This window comes from Chaetura pelagica, unplaced genomic scaffold (genome assembly GCF_000747805.2).
Source record: "Chaetura pelagica isolate M959 unplaced genomic scaffold, ChaPel_1.0 scaffold115, whole genome shotgun sequence".
Taxonomy (NCBI): domain Eukaryota; kingdom Metazoa; phylum Chordata; class Aves; order Apodiformes; family Apodidae; genus Chaetura; species Chaetura pelagica.
This window is the reverse complement of record NW_009953761.1, coordinates 6,150,707-6,169,672: the sequence shown is the minus strand read 5'-3', so window position 1 is coordinate 6,169,672 and position 18,966 is coordinate 6,150,707. Positions and strand designations below refer to the sequence as shown.

General features: G+C 34.6%; 1 protein-coding gene across 1 annotated transcript in view; it reads left to right on the top strand.

Annotated features, from left to right (window-relative positions):
- The window catches only part of DIAPH3 (diaphanous-related formin 3), a 128,769-nt gene that overhangs the window by 95,412 nt on the left and 14,391 nt on the right, over window positions 1-18,966 (top strand). Inside the window, exons 19-20 of the mRNA XM_010000881.1 lie at window positions 5,405-5,644; window positions 10,820-10,949. Of these exons, the coding sequence (XP_009999183.1) occupies window positions 5,405-5,644; window positions 10,820-10,949 (370 nt within the window). The remainder of the gene's footprint in view (window positions 1-5,404; window positions 5,645-10,819; window positions 10,950-18,966) is intronic.

The window sequence follows — 18,966 nt, the reverse complement described above, 5'->3', positions numbered from 1 at the left end:
GAACGCCCTCTTGGGTCTATAGAGAAGACTATACTAAATATGAATGTACTAGAGATCTGAGCTCTTTTTGAAACAGGTCATGTCTGTCACATCAAAGACATCATAATCGGCTGCTATTGTGGTCTGTTACCACTGTGCATTGCTTAAAGAATTATGTAGCATCAAAGTCCACTTTTATGTTTGAGTTAGTATGGTGGTTCAACCTGATGGAAAGTACTAAGTCATGGTTTTCAGACAGTCCCAGTCATTACTTGTATGTCAGGACACTCAAAATTATTTTGTAGAATTAATTTTCATTTAGAGGTAGATTCCAGGTAGTAGCTAGACACAAGATGAGGCACTTCTTTTAAAGCCATGCTGATCAGATTTTTCCATGTGGAATACAACTGGATTTGTTATACTTTAGAAACTTTTCTCCATTTGGTTTGGTATTATTTTATTAGGTTTTAAATTCCTCCATGACTTGTGCCCTTGACTTCTAGTATAAATATATTTATATGTTATCTGGCTGCATTAGAAGTTTTTTACCTATATTAAACTCTTGACTTGGTTTCCCATGAGGAAGGCTTTTCAGTCTAGTGGCACCTGCTCCATATGTAACTTTTAATGAAAACAGGGTTTTTTTTGACATCTGTTAGGTCTGCTTAAAAATGTAAGAATTTGGCCGTTCGGACGATCTGAGTCTTGAATAATTCCTTTTTAGGAAAATACCGTTGTCTAAATTCAACTTGTAGAAACAAAAGCTCTCTCTGTATTCCAATCTGATCAACATGTCAGTAACTCTAATTATATTTTTTCAATAGGAAAAAAAAAAATTACCTCTTTTCATACTAAAACATACTTCTCTGTGAATTTCAGCATGAGGGCTGTAAACTCAACTTACTTTAACAGCTGTTTTGTAGTCCCTATTGGCAATTTGGATGTATTTCATAAGAGAATTGACTTTTGGAGAATTCAAAAGGAACACTCCCATTTCTGAGATCTGCAGACTGGCCCTGCTTGTCCATCTTTGTTGAACATAATGCCATCAAAAACATTACCAGGGGTTTCCTGGACTGTACATCAGTGCAGAGGGCTACCTGTGTGCAGCTAGGAGGTAACTGATAGATGTTGTCCCTGTGTCACACTACACTCCCTTCTCTTCCATCCTGAATATCCTTTAGGAAGGTCTTGAATTTGCAAGAAATTGAGCCATTGCAAATTCAAGCTGTTTATAATTCAAGATGGAGAAACAGAATGGCAGGACATGCTCTATATCAGTGCTGCTATGGCTGGAAAGTCATTAGTTCAATTTTTCACGTGTACACACATCCACATTGTAAGTATAAAGACTTCCTGATTTCTTGTAAGTAATTTTATTGACTTCACTATAATTTATTTGGGAAGAAGGAAGTAGTAAAGGTGAAGAAAGTAGTAGTATTTCCTCATAGCCATGAAACCATCTCAACAAAAATACTGTTCCATTATTGTAGATTGACTTCCAGTACACTGAAATAATGTTTGGTCTTTCCAGAATGCTGGTAGTCTTCAACTAAGAATTGGGCATGTTTACTGCCCATTTCAAATTGAGCAGAGTCTTCTTTTGTTCTTCTTTAAATGCAATGAAAGGTCTGTTAAGGTATCAGTTCTTCCTTCAGTTTTTTATTCTGCTTTTCCAGTGTCTGAGTCTGAAGATAAGTACTAGAAATTCACACTTTTTACCTATGAACTCTGTAGAGTTCACTGATGTTGCAGTGATGAAAACCATATATTTTCCACAGAGGATGGCCTTCCAGTTTACTCTTTTATTTATTTGGCTTGGCTGTAACTGATATTTTTCTTTTTGGATGGGAACAATTTCAGGTGGTTTGACAGCCCCGGCACTGTTGATCCTTCAAGAAAGTTATATTGTGAAACTGGAACCCTAGCAGTGTTTTCCTCTATGAGCTTGTTGTAAGAATAAATCACATTCAGTGATCAAAACATAATGTCAGTGTAACTTTTGAGACATGTTCCTTTACTTGACACCAACAAAGCAGAAAATGAAACGTGAAGCCACACTTTTGCAGATGCCTTCTGATTTATGCTGTATTTGAGAGAAAATCCTCTCTTTGCTGTTGGATAAAGGGCTGTGAGAGCTACTACTGGATATAGCTCAACTCGTTTCTCAATTCCCACTTGGACTTGTACATAATGAGAATAGTCTTGTGGACTATTACTTGAAAAATAGTACAGTTGGTTAGCCATACACTGAGTTCTCTGACACATGTAGTCCATTCACTCTTTAGCTTTCTGCTTCAGCTTTCCTTTTTAGTTATTTGGATTGTCTGTTTTCAGGATTCCACTATAAGGACATAAGTAGACTTATGTACTTAATGTGATGAATATAAAAAAGTACAGAGCATGAACATAAGCCTGTCAACATGGAAACACTTGAATTCCTAGCATTTCTTCTGATAAGGTGTATGGATTTTTCAGTTGGAATATATGTGTAGACTAGATGTCACAAAGAAAGCCACAATATTGTGAAGGGAACTCTCCTCCCTTTTCAATTATTGACTTAGCAAACAAGTAAACAAATACTACCAACTATGTGTTGTATGTGAACAATGGATTTCAGAGGGTTTAAAAACCAATAATTCAAACAAGCCCAATGACATTTCTGTTGCCTTTCTGGCATGTGCTTCAGCTTCTGATTTTTTAGATTACTTATTTCTGCATCCATCCTTAAGGCTTATGTACAGAACTTTATTTGTTGTATTTTAACTAGTTCTGATGAAACCTTTGCGTCTTCCATGCATATTTGCTTGCTCATGTTTTGGCAACGCGTGTTTACGATCTGAAGTACTTGATTATTTCAGTTTCAACAATGTGCCCATCTGAGAAGCCAGGAGTCAATAAATGATGCATTATCTGCTGGTTCTGTATTATCTTGAGTTTGGAACCATTTAAAATCAATGAAATTTACACTATTTTGCTATTCCCCATTGTTTGATAGTAATGATTGTCTCTGTTGCACCCTGAGTAGGGACAAATACTAAAAATCTGGATAGTTTCAATGGGGTTTTGTGTTTTTTCTAGTCTAGTTTCAATATTTTCCTGAATGGTGGAAAAAACTTAAAATTAAGCATATTCTCAATATGCTGAGAAGCAATAGTACACATATAAATCTAGTAAGCGAATTGTTTGATGAAAATGATTTAATACTGATTCTTCCTGATGGAGCTGGGAGAATGATTTTGTGACACTTGCCTCTATTCCGTACCTTAATATTATTTTAAATATTTATTCCTGAATTAGATGTCAAGTTGTAAGAGCACTAGATTCTTTTTGGGTGGCTTTCAAGTACTTCCATTTCAATTTCACTGTGAAATGCTCTATTTAATTTCAAATCCAATTATTCTTGCTTACCTTTTCTCTTCCTTACCCCACACTAATGGTGCTATTTAGTGTATGGTGATGAGTACAGAATATCTGCCCAGGGTTGGTGCTGAGCTAACATTCCAACTATATACATTTTAATATTTTACTTTAGGACCAGGCTGGAGGCAGTCTGTGGGCTAAAGCTGAGTAGTAGAGTGCATTTTCAACCTAGTTTCATCTGAAAGGCATCGTATTTGTGTGCTCTGCTCTGTGATGCAAATCAAAGTGTAGTTATTGGAAAGGCTCGCTTATTTTACTTCAAGATTTCTTATCTGAACTAAAATGCAGATGGTATGTTTACATCATCTGGTGGTTGCACTACCAGGCAGGAATTGCAGAAGTAGGATAAAATGTTAACTCTACCTCATTATATTTTTTCTGCTGTTACAGTAAAAAACAATAAAATAGATCATAAATTCCATCCTCTTCTGTTTCTATATCAAACCCTATGGATTAGACAGCCTTTGGTATCAGTTTAAAATACCTTGTTTGACTGTACAGTGAAATGGATGAAGAGTGTCACCCTTACCCTTTTCATTGAGTCTGTTGTGGGATAATCAGGCTCAAATGACCTGTGAACTTTCTACTGTCAGAGCTATTTTTGGTTGATAGACTACATATGGATTGAGAAATATTCTGTAAAAACTTTGGCATCACTGTTGTTTGAAGGGAGGTATTTCCAATTTAAAGACAAACTTTTAAGGCCAGTATATGAAATGTATTACTTGGTAGGTGAAGTTCCAATATTGTTGCTTTTCTCACGTTGAGAAGTACTGATAGCTGGAAACCATAATGGGTTTTTTACTGTAAAAAACTAAACTAAGCCTAGTTTAGGATTTCAGGGATTGTGAAAACATTATTGGTTTAAACCTTGCCTTCAGAAGGAAAAGTACAAGTATGGAAAAGATCTTACAGAATTCATCAAATTGGTGTGAAAACAGGGATAGGGACAAATGAAGGAAGAAGCTCATGGAAGGATTTGAGACTGGTGTTTCTCATGTGCAAACAGAACCACAGGGCAGGGAGAAAGAAAACACCTGCTGTGGAAGAAGAAAAAGGCAAAGTACATGTAATTCCTGGTAGGGAGAAAACATTGAAGACTAAAAGCTACTGGGATACCTAACCAAAAATAATGTTTAAAGATTTCTGTGGGAGTTAGAAGGATGAGTAATTCGTTGGAAGCTTGGGAGGTGCAGAAATTGTTTTTATGGAATGCATTTGATGGTTCTTGATTTAAAGAAGCAATAAAATGTAGAGTCTTGTTTGGGTATAGTAAATAATATGCAAAGTATCTCTGGGATAGGAATTCAGCGACCTAAGCTCTAGGGGAAGATTAAAACTTCTGTTGAAAATCCCTGATTGGTAAACCACAGAAAAAGCCAAGCCCTTTGCATATGATCTACAGAAGCTACTGTTTTCCTGGAAGCATTCTGCTTTACCCAATTAACTGTATAGGCTCCAGTACTATAATGGGATCTGACTACTAATATGTACTGAAGTATGCTATATTAAGTGTTTCATAGCTAGGATGTTTCAAAGCTGTTATTGTCCTTCAAGTTTGCAGTAAGATCTTATAGCAATAGGCTTTTAAATATTTGCACAGGAAAATAAGATTTGGCTTGTTTTGGTATATTCTGAGTTATACAAAATTTGTGAACTACTTTTATTACTTTGCAACTACTGGGTCATAAACTTGGATTAGTTTTATAGGTTTTGGTATATGAGTTGACAGATGTGATATATGATGACACTTTATCTTTTATTGCTTACACATACTAGTTATTGGGAAAGGATGGGGGCAGTTTATATTAACCACAAGATGGGATTTCAGTTGCTTACCCAAGTGTCTCTCATTCATTCGTTCATTTGCTATCAGTTATAGCAGATATATTGCTTCTTCAAGCCTGTCACACCAATAAATCATTACAGATTGTATGCATTTGTACAGTGCCAAAGTGTAGCATGAATTTTAAAGGAAATCTCCTATTTTCTTTTCAATCAGATGAGCAACGTGAAGAGACTACGGCCACGGCTCAGTGCTATTCTTTTTAAGCTCCAGTTTGAGGAGCAGGTGAACAACATCAAACCTGACATCATGGCTGTCAGTGCTGCCTGTGAAGAGATAAAGAAGAGTAAAAGCTTTAGCAAGCTGCTGGAACTAGTATTGTTAATAGGAAACTACATGAATGCAGGTTCTCGCAATGCTCAAACCTTTGGATATAATCTCAGCTCCCTATGTAAAGTGAGTTTTGCAATGTCCTTGTTGAGTATTACATTCAATTTTTCATTTGTTTTTATTACATACTTGGTTTTGATGTTTTCCTGCAGTTTATTATTTGGATTGTTTTGTTCAGTTGGTTATTTTTCATAATTCTTAGCAACTGTTGATGATTTGAACAATACAGCTAATCTGTGTACAGTCATCTTGAGACAGGCTTGCAGTTAAACTTTTAAAAGATTCCATATTGAGGGACAAATTTTAAAAAAACAAACATCAAACTAAATAAGATTATAGAAGGACCAGATCACTGTATTCATAGTGTTGTAGTCTTACATGTATGAAAACTTCAAAGTATGGGACATTTTAATCTGTTTAAATACAGTTATGTGTTCTCTTTAACATAAATTTTCTCTTTATCTGATTCTCTTTTGTTTCATAATTTCCACATTTCTTCTAATTTTTCCTGCATTTTCACTTTTTCGACTTTTATATAAGGTATATGCAAGAGGTCATTTGTACTTTCCTGAATGTTAATTTATAATCACATTTAATCCTAATTACTTCCCCTTATTTAGTGTTTTTATTTTATTCCTGAGCCCTCTTGGAGGTCACTGCCAAATCTGCACAGAGTGTATATGTGTCTTATAGCCCTTATAAGCAAGGAATTATTTGATAATCTGTATGTAGTCTTTGTCTTCTCTCAGCTTCTTGATCTTTTGACACAATGGAAAAAAATACATTAACTTCTATGTTCTTTAAAATAATCACACTTATTCTGCCATGTTTCAGAAGAATGCTATGTTTCTTCAGTGTTGAATGCAATACCTGTAACTTAAATATACATGAAGAAGAAGTTATATATCTTCCCTTGTCCAAAGTAAACATTTAAGCATGCATCAGCCACCTAAAGAAATATACCATAGCTGAAGTTATTGAGTTAGAGATAAAATTTGTTAAGAAAGAGTCAGAAGGAAGTTACTAAAGGTTCTGTTTCACATTGGATGTGTTTCCTTCTTAGGTATGGTTTTAGAAGAATCTGTCCTAGTTCTTATTATATTTTCTTTATTTTTAATGCACAAGGCAATTAAAAAAAATAAATATACTTACGAGAACAATACGAAGGTAATTGTTAGAGATACTTTACTGAGCATGATCAAAATTAAAAAAATATCTCGGAGAAATAATTTAAGATCTAGAAAATGAAAATTTTAAAGACTACCGTGAAGTACTACACATAGGAAAGGCAACTGATGGGATAATATAAATAGGGAGTGAATAGCTAGGAAGAATTCCAGAAAATGTGCTTTAAGTCCTGTCTAACTCTGCGGTGCTGTGGCATTATATGCATTCGATAACCTAGGATGTCATAGTTTGTTTGATTTGCATGTTTACAAGTTATTTAGCTTTATAGGAGGTTACAGCATTCTGCTGGAGAGGAAAAAAATATCTTAATGTGGACTTTCTATGTAAGAAGGTAATTATTTACTACTTTCTTGGTGCTAATAAGGTTGTAAGTGAAGTCTCTGAATTACTACAGCAAATATATAGACTGGCTGATGAGAATCCAGATGAATTTGTAACATTTCTTAATTGAGGAAAAAAGAATTTAGGTGTATTTAAAAAAAAAAAAAAAAAAGGGGGGAGAGAAACAGGAGGAAGATGTAACAGTATTCTTTGGTTAATAATTTATGATGAAAAAGGTGTTTGAATATTTTTTTCTAGGTAGGAGATAGAGTAATTGGCTTGGCTGGTAACGAGATATTTGCTTAAAAGTTAAGAAAGCTTTCTAACTGTAAAGATAGTTAAGAACATGATGGCAAAGGCGATCGTGGAAAGCTTTGGAAATCAGCTCTCAGAGAGTTGTCATGAGGCCAAGTCTAGATAAGTAGTATTTTGACTATTTAGTTAACTAGTTGGGAATTTTTCTTAGAATCATGGAATGATTCAGGTGGGAATGGATGTCAGTAGGCATCTAGTCCAACCTTCTGCTTAAGAGAAATGCTGATTACTATCACAAGTCTCTAGATAGGGGAGACACAAAACTATAAGGACCAAAAAAGGTTATTTACTGCCTATCACCAAAATGCTTGGTAGAGTGTAATTTTGACAATGTATCATGTTAGATTATTACAAGTGGTGATACTTGTTTAATGCTTCCATTACTTCATTAATTATGCATAAACATATGTCATAGTACTCAATATGTTTCATTTATATAAGAAATTTGCTAGGGAAACAACAAAGTTCCAGTGCCAAAGATTTCACATATATTTGATTCCGCATCACTTCAAATTTCTAGCTTGTAAATGCCAGATCATGGTGTTTAAAAACTTGTCTCGGGAGAAGATAATGCAGGCTTGATGCTTGTTGAATATGAGCATACTGATGTCCCTGGCCATGGCAGGGAGGTTGGACTGGATGATCTTTAAAGGCCCCTTCCAAGAGAAGCCATTCTGATTAGGAAAGACCGACCAACTCTTAAGATTTTCCTGGGAGGCAGAGCAACTGTGGCTGCCTTACAGATCATCTATAAAATTTCAGATCTTTGCCACCAAATATTCTAGGACAAGTGCCACCTACAGTCACCTACTCATTCTTTTGAAGGTTGACGTTTTCAGAGAGAGAATCACTGGGAATTTGTATTTACTATCCTACTTTTGTAGAAAATTAATACTAGCAGTATCATCTGAGATGGTTATATCTTTATATCATCCTAGACAAAAGGATGATATAAAAGATTCAGACTAAAAAAGCCCCAGGTATTCAGCACATCAACCACAGTTTTCTTCCTTCATGATACATGGTGACATTCCAATATATCAGCAGATTTGCTGGAGAAGTGAGATCCAATTTCTATTATATGTTTTATTCTCTGCTTCAGTATCAGACAGCTGAATTTTAGAGGTAACTCTGGACTATCCAGTCCAACGTGTAACAGGGTACTAGTCACCAATTCCTAATTCACTTCATCCAATTGTGGCCTCATTTAGGAAGCCCGTGAGTGCCAGGCCTTCACTGGTTATGAAATTATGTCTTACACAGATCACTTTGTCTGGAAACGCAGAGGTAAAACTATGTATGTGCAATTTTTTGAGTTTTCTTAACTATGTGTAGTATATTGGTTAATACCTAATCTTCTCTGTTCTGAGAGTAAGAAACGGGTTCAACTTTTTAAAATATTAGTATTACAACAAGAAAAAAGCCCACCCAAACCAATATTCCTTCAAGGCCCTAAACTAGAAAGCTGGAAATTGCAGACTGCTTGGCGGTCTGCACAGCAGTTTTCACCAGGGGTCTGAGTAAGTAAGAAATATGAAGTGACTTCTGTCAAAGTTCCTTCCACTTTGCAGAAAACAATTCCATATCCTGCCTTCTCCCTGCATCATATAGAAATAAACTGTAATAGTTCTGCATCAGAGAACATGCATTCATATTCTCAGAAGAGAGATACAGTATTGGTATGCTGTTACTAGATAATTTATTAAATACTGAGATCTTAAAATTATTGCATGTTTATAATACTGGTTTATTTTCACAACTAACTCTTGTTAACTGCATACATTTTGAGCAGTGTCATATTGTAGAAATTTTGTGTGATGTTTCAATTATTGAGATATTTATCACTGACATTCCCAGTACAGTAGAAGTAACATATTTTATAACACTGCATGCAGGTAATGACCCTGGAATGTATTTTTTGGTATTGTTATATGTGTTCTATTTTCTGTTTATTTTGAAAATTATGTCTCACGTTACTATTAATCCAGTTTTCTGAAGTAGAACATATACATTCCAGTAGAGTTTACCTCATCATATTTGTTAAGATAGTGTCATTTTTATCTTTGAAAAGATCAAAATTGGCTTTTTACATTATGGGAAAAGCAGACCATATATTTAGATTTGGTTTAAAATTAAATCAATAAATACCCTTTAAGTATTCTCTGAGGATATTGGAAAGCACAAGAACTGTGAAAAAGCCATCTTTAAGAAATTTGAAACCATGGGAAAACTTAGTTAATACATACTTAAAAAAAATTAACAAATTGAGGTGGATCTTGCTCTTGATGCTTTATTCAGAAGTAATCCCCATATATCTCTGTGTCAGGTTTTGAACCCTCTTTGGAAGGGAAGGTAATTTTGTCTTTCTGCCTTGTTGCTGCGGTTACCCTTGTGTCATTGAGCATTGCTGATCATTTGTATTTTTCATGGTAAAGAGCAGCCTTGAAGTTGAAACAAATGAACATGAGTTTTCTACTTGTTTACTGCTAGCTTTAATACTGCACTAAACACTTTTTTCCCTGATACTTAGATATACAAGTCTAGGTACAATTGTGGAAGCCCTTTCATATATGTGCATACTTTGTGTGTGCCTATGTACATGTATACATTTTCTGTTAAATAGTTTAATGCAGAAATAGTTTTTAATTAGTGGACAAAAACTTTCATATGAGATGTAATTTTGTATTTCTGAAAATATCTCCTGATGATTTAAAAGGCTAGCTCAAGTAGGAGGCTAAGACAAATGTATAGCTGAATGTTTGCTAGTTGTCAGTTATTAGTGGTTTTACACAAGTAGCTGCAAGTTTTAAAATGGCTGGGCTTAGAATAATTTTATGTGTATAAAAGGTTCAGAAAGAAAAGTTTTTGCTTGAGAAGTTTTTAAGTCAAAATTTTTCAACAGTGAAGCCTGTGAACTTGTTTGCCCTATTGAGAATTGATAATAACTTGTGCTGTTTGAGGTTGCAGTTTCCACAGCATAGATATCATTAGACTAAATTTAGCTTCACACATAAGGAAATAATCTCATGGAGTGGATATGAGCATCGTGGACTGTTAAATTTTGCTGGTTCAACTCTGATTTTTATTTATGTTTACACTTACCTGAGTATTTACAGTTTTGCAAATATTCCTAAATTGCTTAAATAATTACATTTAAAAAAGTATCTACTTTTTTGAGTACATAATTCAAATAATGAATAAGATTAAAAAATATTTAACGTGATCTTTCCTAAGGATTTTTAACAAGGGAGGAAATGAAACAACCTATTACCTTGGGTTTTCTTTAAAAAAGATATACCAGTTCAACAGTTTATTCTTACCTTTCTTTGGTTCACAATTAGTAATATATATACATTATTAAAGTAGTAAGAAGTAATCTTATTCTCAGTGTTTTAACATTTCTTTTTTTCTTCCTAGCTGAAGGACACAAAGTCAGCAGATCAAAAAACAACATTGCTCCATTTTCTTGTAGAAGTGTGTGAAGAAAGCTATCAGGATGTCCTGAATTTTGTTGAGGATTTTCAGCATTTAGATAAAGCTAGTAAAGGTTTGTATAACTAACTAGAAGCTTCTATAGTGTATGCATTGCAGTGTATTTTATGTGAGATTGTTGGGTTTTTTTTACTAGCATTATTTTTAAAATGGACATTACTAGTCTATAGCATAGGTCAGTAATTTGAGCTACTGCAAGTAATCTTGAAGGTAGTAGTTTTTGTTCAGCCCTCTAATATTTATTACAGGATTTCCCATTACATTTCTCCTAACAGATCTTTAAGACTCACTGTCAAAACCAGATTTATTTTAAAAGTTCTTTTCTATTAACTTATCTTAAAAATATTTCCATCTTTCAGTCTTTTCTGTAATGTATGGTACAATCACTCAGTGTCTCTTAATTCAGAAATGTAGAAAGGCTGTCATACCATCACTTAATCTTTTATTTCTTTTTTCTAAACATGAATCAGAACAGTTTTATCTCCCTCATATGTGTTTTTAATGCAACAGTAGCATTGGAGGTCTGGAAAAATCAATTCCTCTTTCTACTGCTTCATCATGCAGCATAGAATATGGTAATCTCAATATATGCAGCAGCAGATTTTTTTAAGTACAATTTCTAATTAAGAGTTTATTTCTCCACATCTTATCACAGCTTTAGTAATTTAAACTGACTAAGCATGGAGATAGAAATTGATGCTGCTTCAGCACTGTCATACTCTTACAGGAGAAGAGGATGGGCTGTCTCTGTTAATCGTTTTTTTAGTTTATGTCATTTTGGAAAATATCACTGTTTATCTGTATTGCTTTGTACAATGTCACTCTTGTGCCTCACTCAGTCTCCCTGCCACAAGCTGCAGCTTTAAAAAACCTGCTCCTGATAGGGAACTTGAAATAGTGGTCACTCACATACAGTTTGCTTTCTATTAGCATGGTTCTTAACGTTTTCAATTTTAGTTGGTGCATTATAGCCGCTTAGAAGTTCAAGTATCAGAAAAACCTTCTTTCCTGTGAGAGTGACAGAGCACTGGAACAGGCTTCCCAGAGAGGTTGTGGAGTCTCCTTCACTGGAGACATTCAAAACCCACCCGGACATGTTCCTGTGTGATATGTTGTAGGTGATCCTGCTCTGGAAAGGGGATTAGACTAGATGATCTTTCGAGGTCCCTTCCAACCCCTAAGCTTCTGTGATTCTGTGTTTTTTAAGTAGCTGTCAAAAGCTTTAAGCCCTTCATCTGACTGTTTGTGGTGATAATAGAAGGAGTTTCTGCTGTATATAAATTTAGTATTTTACATGTTATTTTTGTGTTTTTCCAGAAGAAATACCGGTTGTGTCAGAACAGTGTTTGGGTATTGAGGGCTTAGAGTTTCTCCTCCATTTAACTGAGAGAGCTGGGGTTCAGCCTGGAGAAGAGAAGGCTCTGCTGAGACTTTGTAGTGGCCTTCCAGTTCCTGGAGGAAGCTTACAGGAAAGCCCAGGAGGGACTGTTTACAAGGGCTTGTAGTGATATAATCAGTGAAAAAGGTTTCAAACTGAAAGAGGGTAGATTTATATTCGATATTAGGAAGAAGTTCTTTACTGTGAGGGTGGTGAGACAGTAGAACAGGTTGTGCAGGGAAGTTCTGGATTCTTCCTCCCTGGATGGATAATGTTCAAGGACATTTTGAACAGGATGCTGTGCAACCTGGTCTAGTGGTGGATGTCCCTGCCGATGGCAGGGGGTTAGAACTTAATGATCCCTTCCAACCCAAAACATTTTGTGATTCCAATAAATAGTATTTAGTGCTTAACAAGAATGCTCCATCCTGGATTGTATTTATTGAAGGCAATTCAGACTTCAAATAAATTGGGAAAATTGCTGGATCCAAAGGTTTCATCTAGGGGTTACGGGCTCCTGATAGTTCAGAAGGAAGTCAGCCAGCCTGGCTTTTTCCTGTCATCTGACAGGAAAATTCTGTTTACATATATGCTACTTTGTCAGAGTTATTGAGTGAGGAAATACATCACTCTTTTCTGGGATTGTATTATATTAACATAATGTTCAATGTTTCTGCTGTTGTCTGGCTTTTGTCCTGACAAAGGTTAGGGTCTTGTAGAAGTGGTGGAATTCTCTGCTCTGAAGTAATTTCTCAAAGTAATTTCCAGGAATAAATCAATGAAGTTTGATAAGAATATTCTTCTCTGCCATGCCTTCCTTGTAAGCTATTTTTTAATTAAACTCTTCCTAATTTATTTCTTATTTCTTATCCAATTCTGCAGATACAGTAATTTCACATTTTATATGTGGCATAAAGGTGTCATTTGCAACTGCCATTTAAATACTAATTAAAAATTAATGTGATAGAAAGATGTGTAAATGGCATTCAAACAATATTAGCAGAAAACTTAGACACATTGTATAAAAATAGAATTATACTATACATGTTGGGTTTTTTATTAGTTTTAGTTTGAACACCATCAAGCAATTGTGTTCTGAAAGTTTCTTAAAGCAAGTTATGTAAAAGATGACTTTCAGCATTCTTCCTTGATGTGCCTGCCCCTGAATCAGCCAGCCTATTTGTGGCACACATTTTTATTTGTATCTTTTTTTATTTTGTATGTACTCATTCTTAAAACTTCTCTCTCCAGTTATTTCTTATTCCAAAACAGTGAACATTAGAACATTACAATGTTCAGCAACTGATTTGCTTTTTACCCTTTTTTTCGACAAAAACATTCTTGCTCCTTTAATTTCAATAAATATTGTCCAGCAATTGTCAGACAGTAAGCTGCTAACATAATTTACAAGCTTCTAACAGCAGTGACAAGGGCTGTTAGTTCTGAAGGTAACTTTTATTGTATATTATTTTATAAATGAGAAAACATTCACAATGTCTAAATTAATTATTGCACTGGAAAAATAAACGGTCAGGTTTTTTAAATATAACTTTGGCAGTCAAGCGGCAACAGACATCTGACCTATGCAACTGTGGTTTACTTCAGGGTATTTAATTTGGTTTTGTCTGTTACATGCTAAAGTTTTAGTTTGTACCTTCATAATAACTGAAGTAGACTTAATTCTCTGTTACGTTACATGAATTAAAGATACCCTTTTTTGCTTTGAAGTATTAGAAATCCTGGGTTTTAAATACTCTTAGATCAGCAGGAGGAACTTTCATTGCAGCTAATGAGCTTACTGATATGACAGTTCCTGAAGATTCATGTAATTAAAGCTGTCCCTTCTTTTAAACATAATGACTTTCCCACTTTGCTATTAGTATTCCAGACAAGAAATATTTTGGTTATTTAGTACATTTCAGTATTTTCTTATTTTATGGTATTCTAAAGATTTATATGGCATTTCTCCTGGCTACCGTTTTATTTGATTGACTCTAATTTACACAGATCTTGCAGGTAACAATGTATTGAGTCTTCCTTTCATATTCTAATAACAATATAAAAATGCAGGTTTCCCTTCCTCTAAAAGTCATTAACTCATTGTCACTTTGTAAGTGACTTATCAGGTTTTTAATTTCGAAACTTTATTCAGTTTTTAATTCAGTAATTAGTTTCAGGTTGTTATTTGTTTTTTTTTAAAGGAAGGGAACAAATTGCAAATGTGACGTTTAGTCTTTATTCATTAAAAAACAACACTGGTAATCACAGCACTAAAAGATATTATGGCAGTGTGAGAGATTACTTACTAACTATCTATCTATCTATCTATCTATCTATCTATCTATCTATCTATCTATCCTTCTGCTGTGTATCACTTGGGCATGTTTTGTCTTAAATATCAAAATCACAGGGTGTGTTTTCAGGTAACCAGGATTGTTGTGTTGGTTTGGGGAGGATTTTCACAAACTTCATAAGTTCCTCCATACTGTGGAAGACTCATTGTATGGAATGGTAGCCCATTCAGAGATTTACTTTGAAAAAAGTTTGTAAGTAACACAGCAACAATTTTATCTTAATTATGTGTCTTTTTTTTTTTTTTAAACAATTCCTTTTTATTAATTGCAGAGTTTATTTTCAAATTTGTTTATCTTCTGTATGTTACATTTCTTGGCCTTAAGGAATTCTTTTCAAGAATATGAAGAATAACCAGGAGACTTGCTATCAGTCTTTTTAGTGGTCCATATTTTCATTCTTGCATCTTTTGATGGCTCTTCAGAGAATAAAAAAAAGTTATTTAGGGTACAGAAAAAGAAATAGAATCCTTGTTAATTCTCAGATGTTTATTTAATTAATTCAGCTATTAGGTAGCTTCTCTTATGATATAAAGGTTGTGGTTAATTAGGTTTTTTAAAGGTTTTTGTTAGGTTTATGAAATACAGGTCACAGTAGGTAGGCAAGGATTTCCACAAATTGCAAGACAATAATGTAGTGAATGGCATATGTTGCAACTTTCTGGTACACACAGGGCTATGACTCAGATTCTAGTAGTAATAGTCACAAAACTTCAGGAATCAACCTTATAGTAAAAACAGAGTTTATCCTGACCCCACCTGAAGTACTGCGTTCAGCTCTGTGGGCCCCAGCTTAAGAAAGACATGGAACTGTTAGAGCAAGTCCAGAGAACAGCCATGAAGATGATCAGAAGGCTGGAGCACCTCTGCTATGAAGACAGGCTGAGAGAATTGGGGTTGTTCAGCCTGGAGAAGAGAAGGCTCTGGGAAGACCTTATAGTGGCCTTCCAGTGTCTGAAGGGGCCTAGAGGAAATCTGGGAGGGACTTTTTAGCACAGAGTGTAGCAATAGGACAAGGCATAATGACTTTAAACTGAAAGGGGGGAGATTTAGATTAGATAAAATAAATACATTTTTTACATTTGGAGTGGTAAAACACTGGCACAAGTTGCCATAAAAGTTGTGGATGCCCCCTCTCTGAAACTGTTCAAGGCTAGATTGGATGGGGATTTGAGCACTCTGATCTAGTGGAAGGTGTCCCTTCCCATGCAGGTGTTTTGGAATTAGATGATCTTTAAGGTCTTTTCCAAGCAAAACCATCCTATGATTCTATGATCCTCTGAGTAAAAGTCACACTACTACTCCATCTGCAAGAATGTCTAATTTCTTAGTCTATGATCCTGTTAGTTGCATGTCAAGACAAGACCCAAGAGTTGTGTCAGCCATATTTAATGCCTTAGTTTATATGGAAATAAGCCAACATATGCTTTAGAAGAGATATTGAATGCTTCTGTAACTTAGTCTACATAGGAACCAAGAATTCCATACATGAAGTGAAAATAAAAATCTGGAAAGCAATGTTGACTTATTTTCAGCTACTTTATTTAGATAATAATTAATTTTATTTTATATTCCCTGATAAATTCCCATCCAAGTTGTATAAAATGAGAATAACTTTACATATCAGAATGCAGTTCTTCATTTTGCAAAGGAATTTGCTCATTTGGGGAGCAGTTGTACCCATTATGGTTTCTAAAGACTTACTGTTGCTTCAGTAAAGATTTACTGTTACCAGGAGTAATGTCCTAGTGAAATGAAGAGACAAATTTAAGAGCTATTGTTAGTACAGAGGAAGGCTGTAATATCACAATCAGGAAGAGGACTGAAGTGTAAGTATAATAAAGAAGATAAAAGTATTTCACTTAATTACATTACTGCAAGTACAAATTAGTTTAGAAATTAGATCATTGTGCCTAACTATCAAAAGAATAAGGTTGCAGAATTGCCTTCCTGAAGTGTATTTTCCTTTGTGGAAAAAACCCAACTGTATGCTTGAAGACAAGAGTTAGATTGCTTATAACAATGTTTATATAGAAGTGGCACTCAAAATAGCAAATAGTAAATTTTATGGGTCAAGAAATAAACAGTAATGGGAATTGCAAATTGGGTTTGATTTGTCTTTCAATCTCTCAAGTAATGGTATTAGCCTTAAAATAAATACTGAAATGTAATAAAGTAGTGACAGACAAAGCATTCCATTTGGAAAAAAGGGCTTGAGAAACTTAAAAAAGAATAAAGAATAAAAATATTTTAAAAGCCACTTTTTTTTTTTTTTTTTGCATTTTGTTGTCAAGACTGAAAAGCATGTATTGTTTTTAGCAATTTTTCAAAAAAATAAATTGATAAACTAAATATTTCTCCATGAATGCACTACTTAGATTAGAAAATTATCTGTTTACCAGAATTGTAGCATTTAAGACATATAAATCTGCCAATGCACCATTTAAGATACCATACCAGGTGCATTCAGTATTTGCAAAGGGAAATTAATGGGAAATTCCTGATGATGTTATGTGTGCTTAAGCACACTTTTAATATTTCTACACTTTTTTTGTTTATTGTTTTGTACTCCTGTCTATACCTGTTATGGATCAACAACTCTTGCTCTACTCTGACACAAGTCTTACATCAGCACATTACAGACTTGCTGTATTCCTGTCTGAACAATTTTATAATGAATTGAGTCTCAGTGAAAATTAATAATTAAGCACACTTTCTTGGTTTTTATTTGGTTGTTTGTTGTTTGTTTTTTTTGTCTAAGTGTATGTCACAATATAAAAAAATATGTTTTTAAAACTTGATAGAACATACACAATACTGTTATATTGATTGCAACAATTGCTTTTAATACTTATGGCTCTAAGCTGTGCACAGTACTTTATCTGGCAAATAATTTTAAGGTACAATTGTGCAGTGAATTACTAAAGTGTAAGTGAAATACTCTGTTTTTTGGGGCATAGAAATATATCCATCTCTTACAAGCATGAATTAGCAAATTAAATATTAAGCAAGAGTTTGAGTATTTGCACATTTTTACCAAAACAGCACTTGGGTTTCTGGTGTGATATTGAACTATGTCAGTAATCCATCAAAGAAGCTTTCTTTCTCTATTGTCTTCCAGTGACCCAACAGTTACGGATCATGGACAATCCCTGGTGCAGCCCTTGAGCCCTCAGTTGTTTAAACATCTAGAAATTTTCATCTGTAGACAGATCAAGATTCAGATAGAGCTGTTCAATACTTTTAATTTAATATTTATTCAGCTGGGTATGAATATCTTGATGTTACTGAGAGACTTCATTGCTGAATAGGGTTTTATGTGGTAGATTAAGATAAAAGAATATTATCAATACTCTATTGGGGGAAAATCTAGATATCTGCTAAAAGACCAAGTATCAAATGGGTTATACAGAAATTGGTTGCAAGAGGAACCTTAAAGTGATGGAAAGAGCAGTGGAATAGAAAAGTTGAATGTATTGTGCAGATGAATAGACCCTTCAAGTTGAGAAAGCTTAATTTTAATGAGTAGGGAAGTGTTGCAAGTGAACATATATGTATGTGTGGGCTTGTGTATCTCACTACTTACATATCTGTCTCAAGGAGTTAGAGACTGAATTGATGAGATAGTTTAGAAGACTGATAAATCTGGCCAGCTTTAAACTTTTTAATATACTTTACTAGATGGGTATTCATTAACATTTCATGCTCATTCTTAATCATTATTAATCACTTTCACAGCATATTCAAAGCAGTTAGTTATTAGCACTCATATCCTAAATTAGCTGTGAATGTACAATATGCTACATTCAGCAGAGTACTTCATGGTCTGTGTCCTCAAGGGTTGAAGTGATGAGGCTCAAGAGGTCTTCAGAGAAGGAAACTGCAACTGATATGAGGGTCTTCTTTTCTCTCCTCCATATTTGATTTCTTCTTTTTTAAGATTATTCTGTCTCTTGGCAGCATTTAGTCCACCACTGCACCATATGACTGTACTGTGCAACATTGAGAGATACTACTTCCCCATGCTGGGGCAGTTGCCATACCCTGTTGCTTGGCCATTTTTGTACCCTTGCCTTAGCAGCCACTTCTTTCTCTCCGCAGGAATCTAATGATGAATAACCAGGAATCAGTGAATTGTCATTTGGGGATTTCTGTTTTCAACTTTGAACATGTTTTCAAGTTCTGAGCTTAAACTGTACATCCTAAAAAGAGACATGTGGTATTAAGGCTGCATTTCACTCAGATGGTTCTCAAAAGAAGTCTATTAACAAGTCTAGCAAGCCAGGGCTCTTGTGTAGACAGTGTCGGGCACAGTTAGTACACGGTCTGAAGCCTGTTCCTGC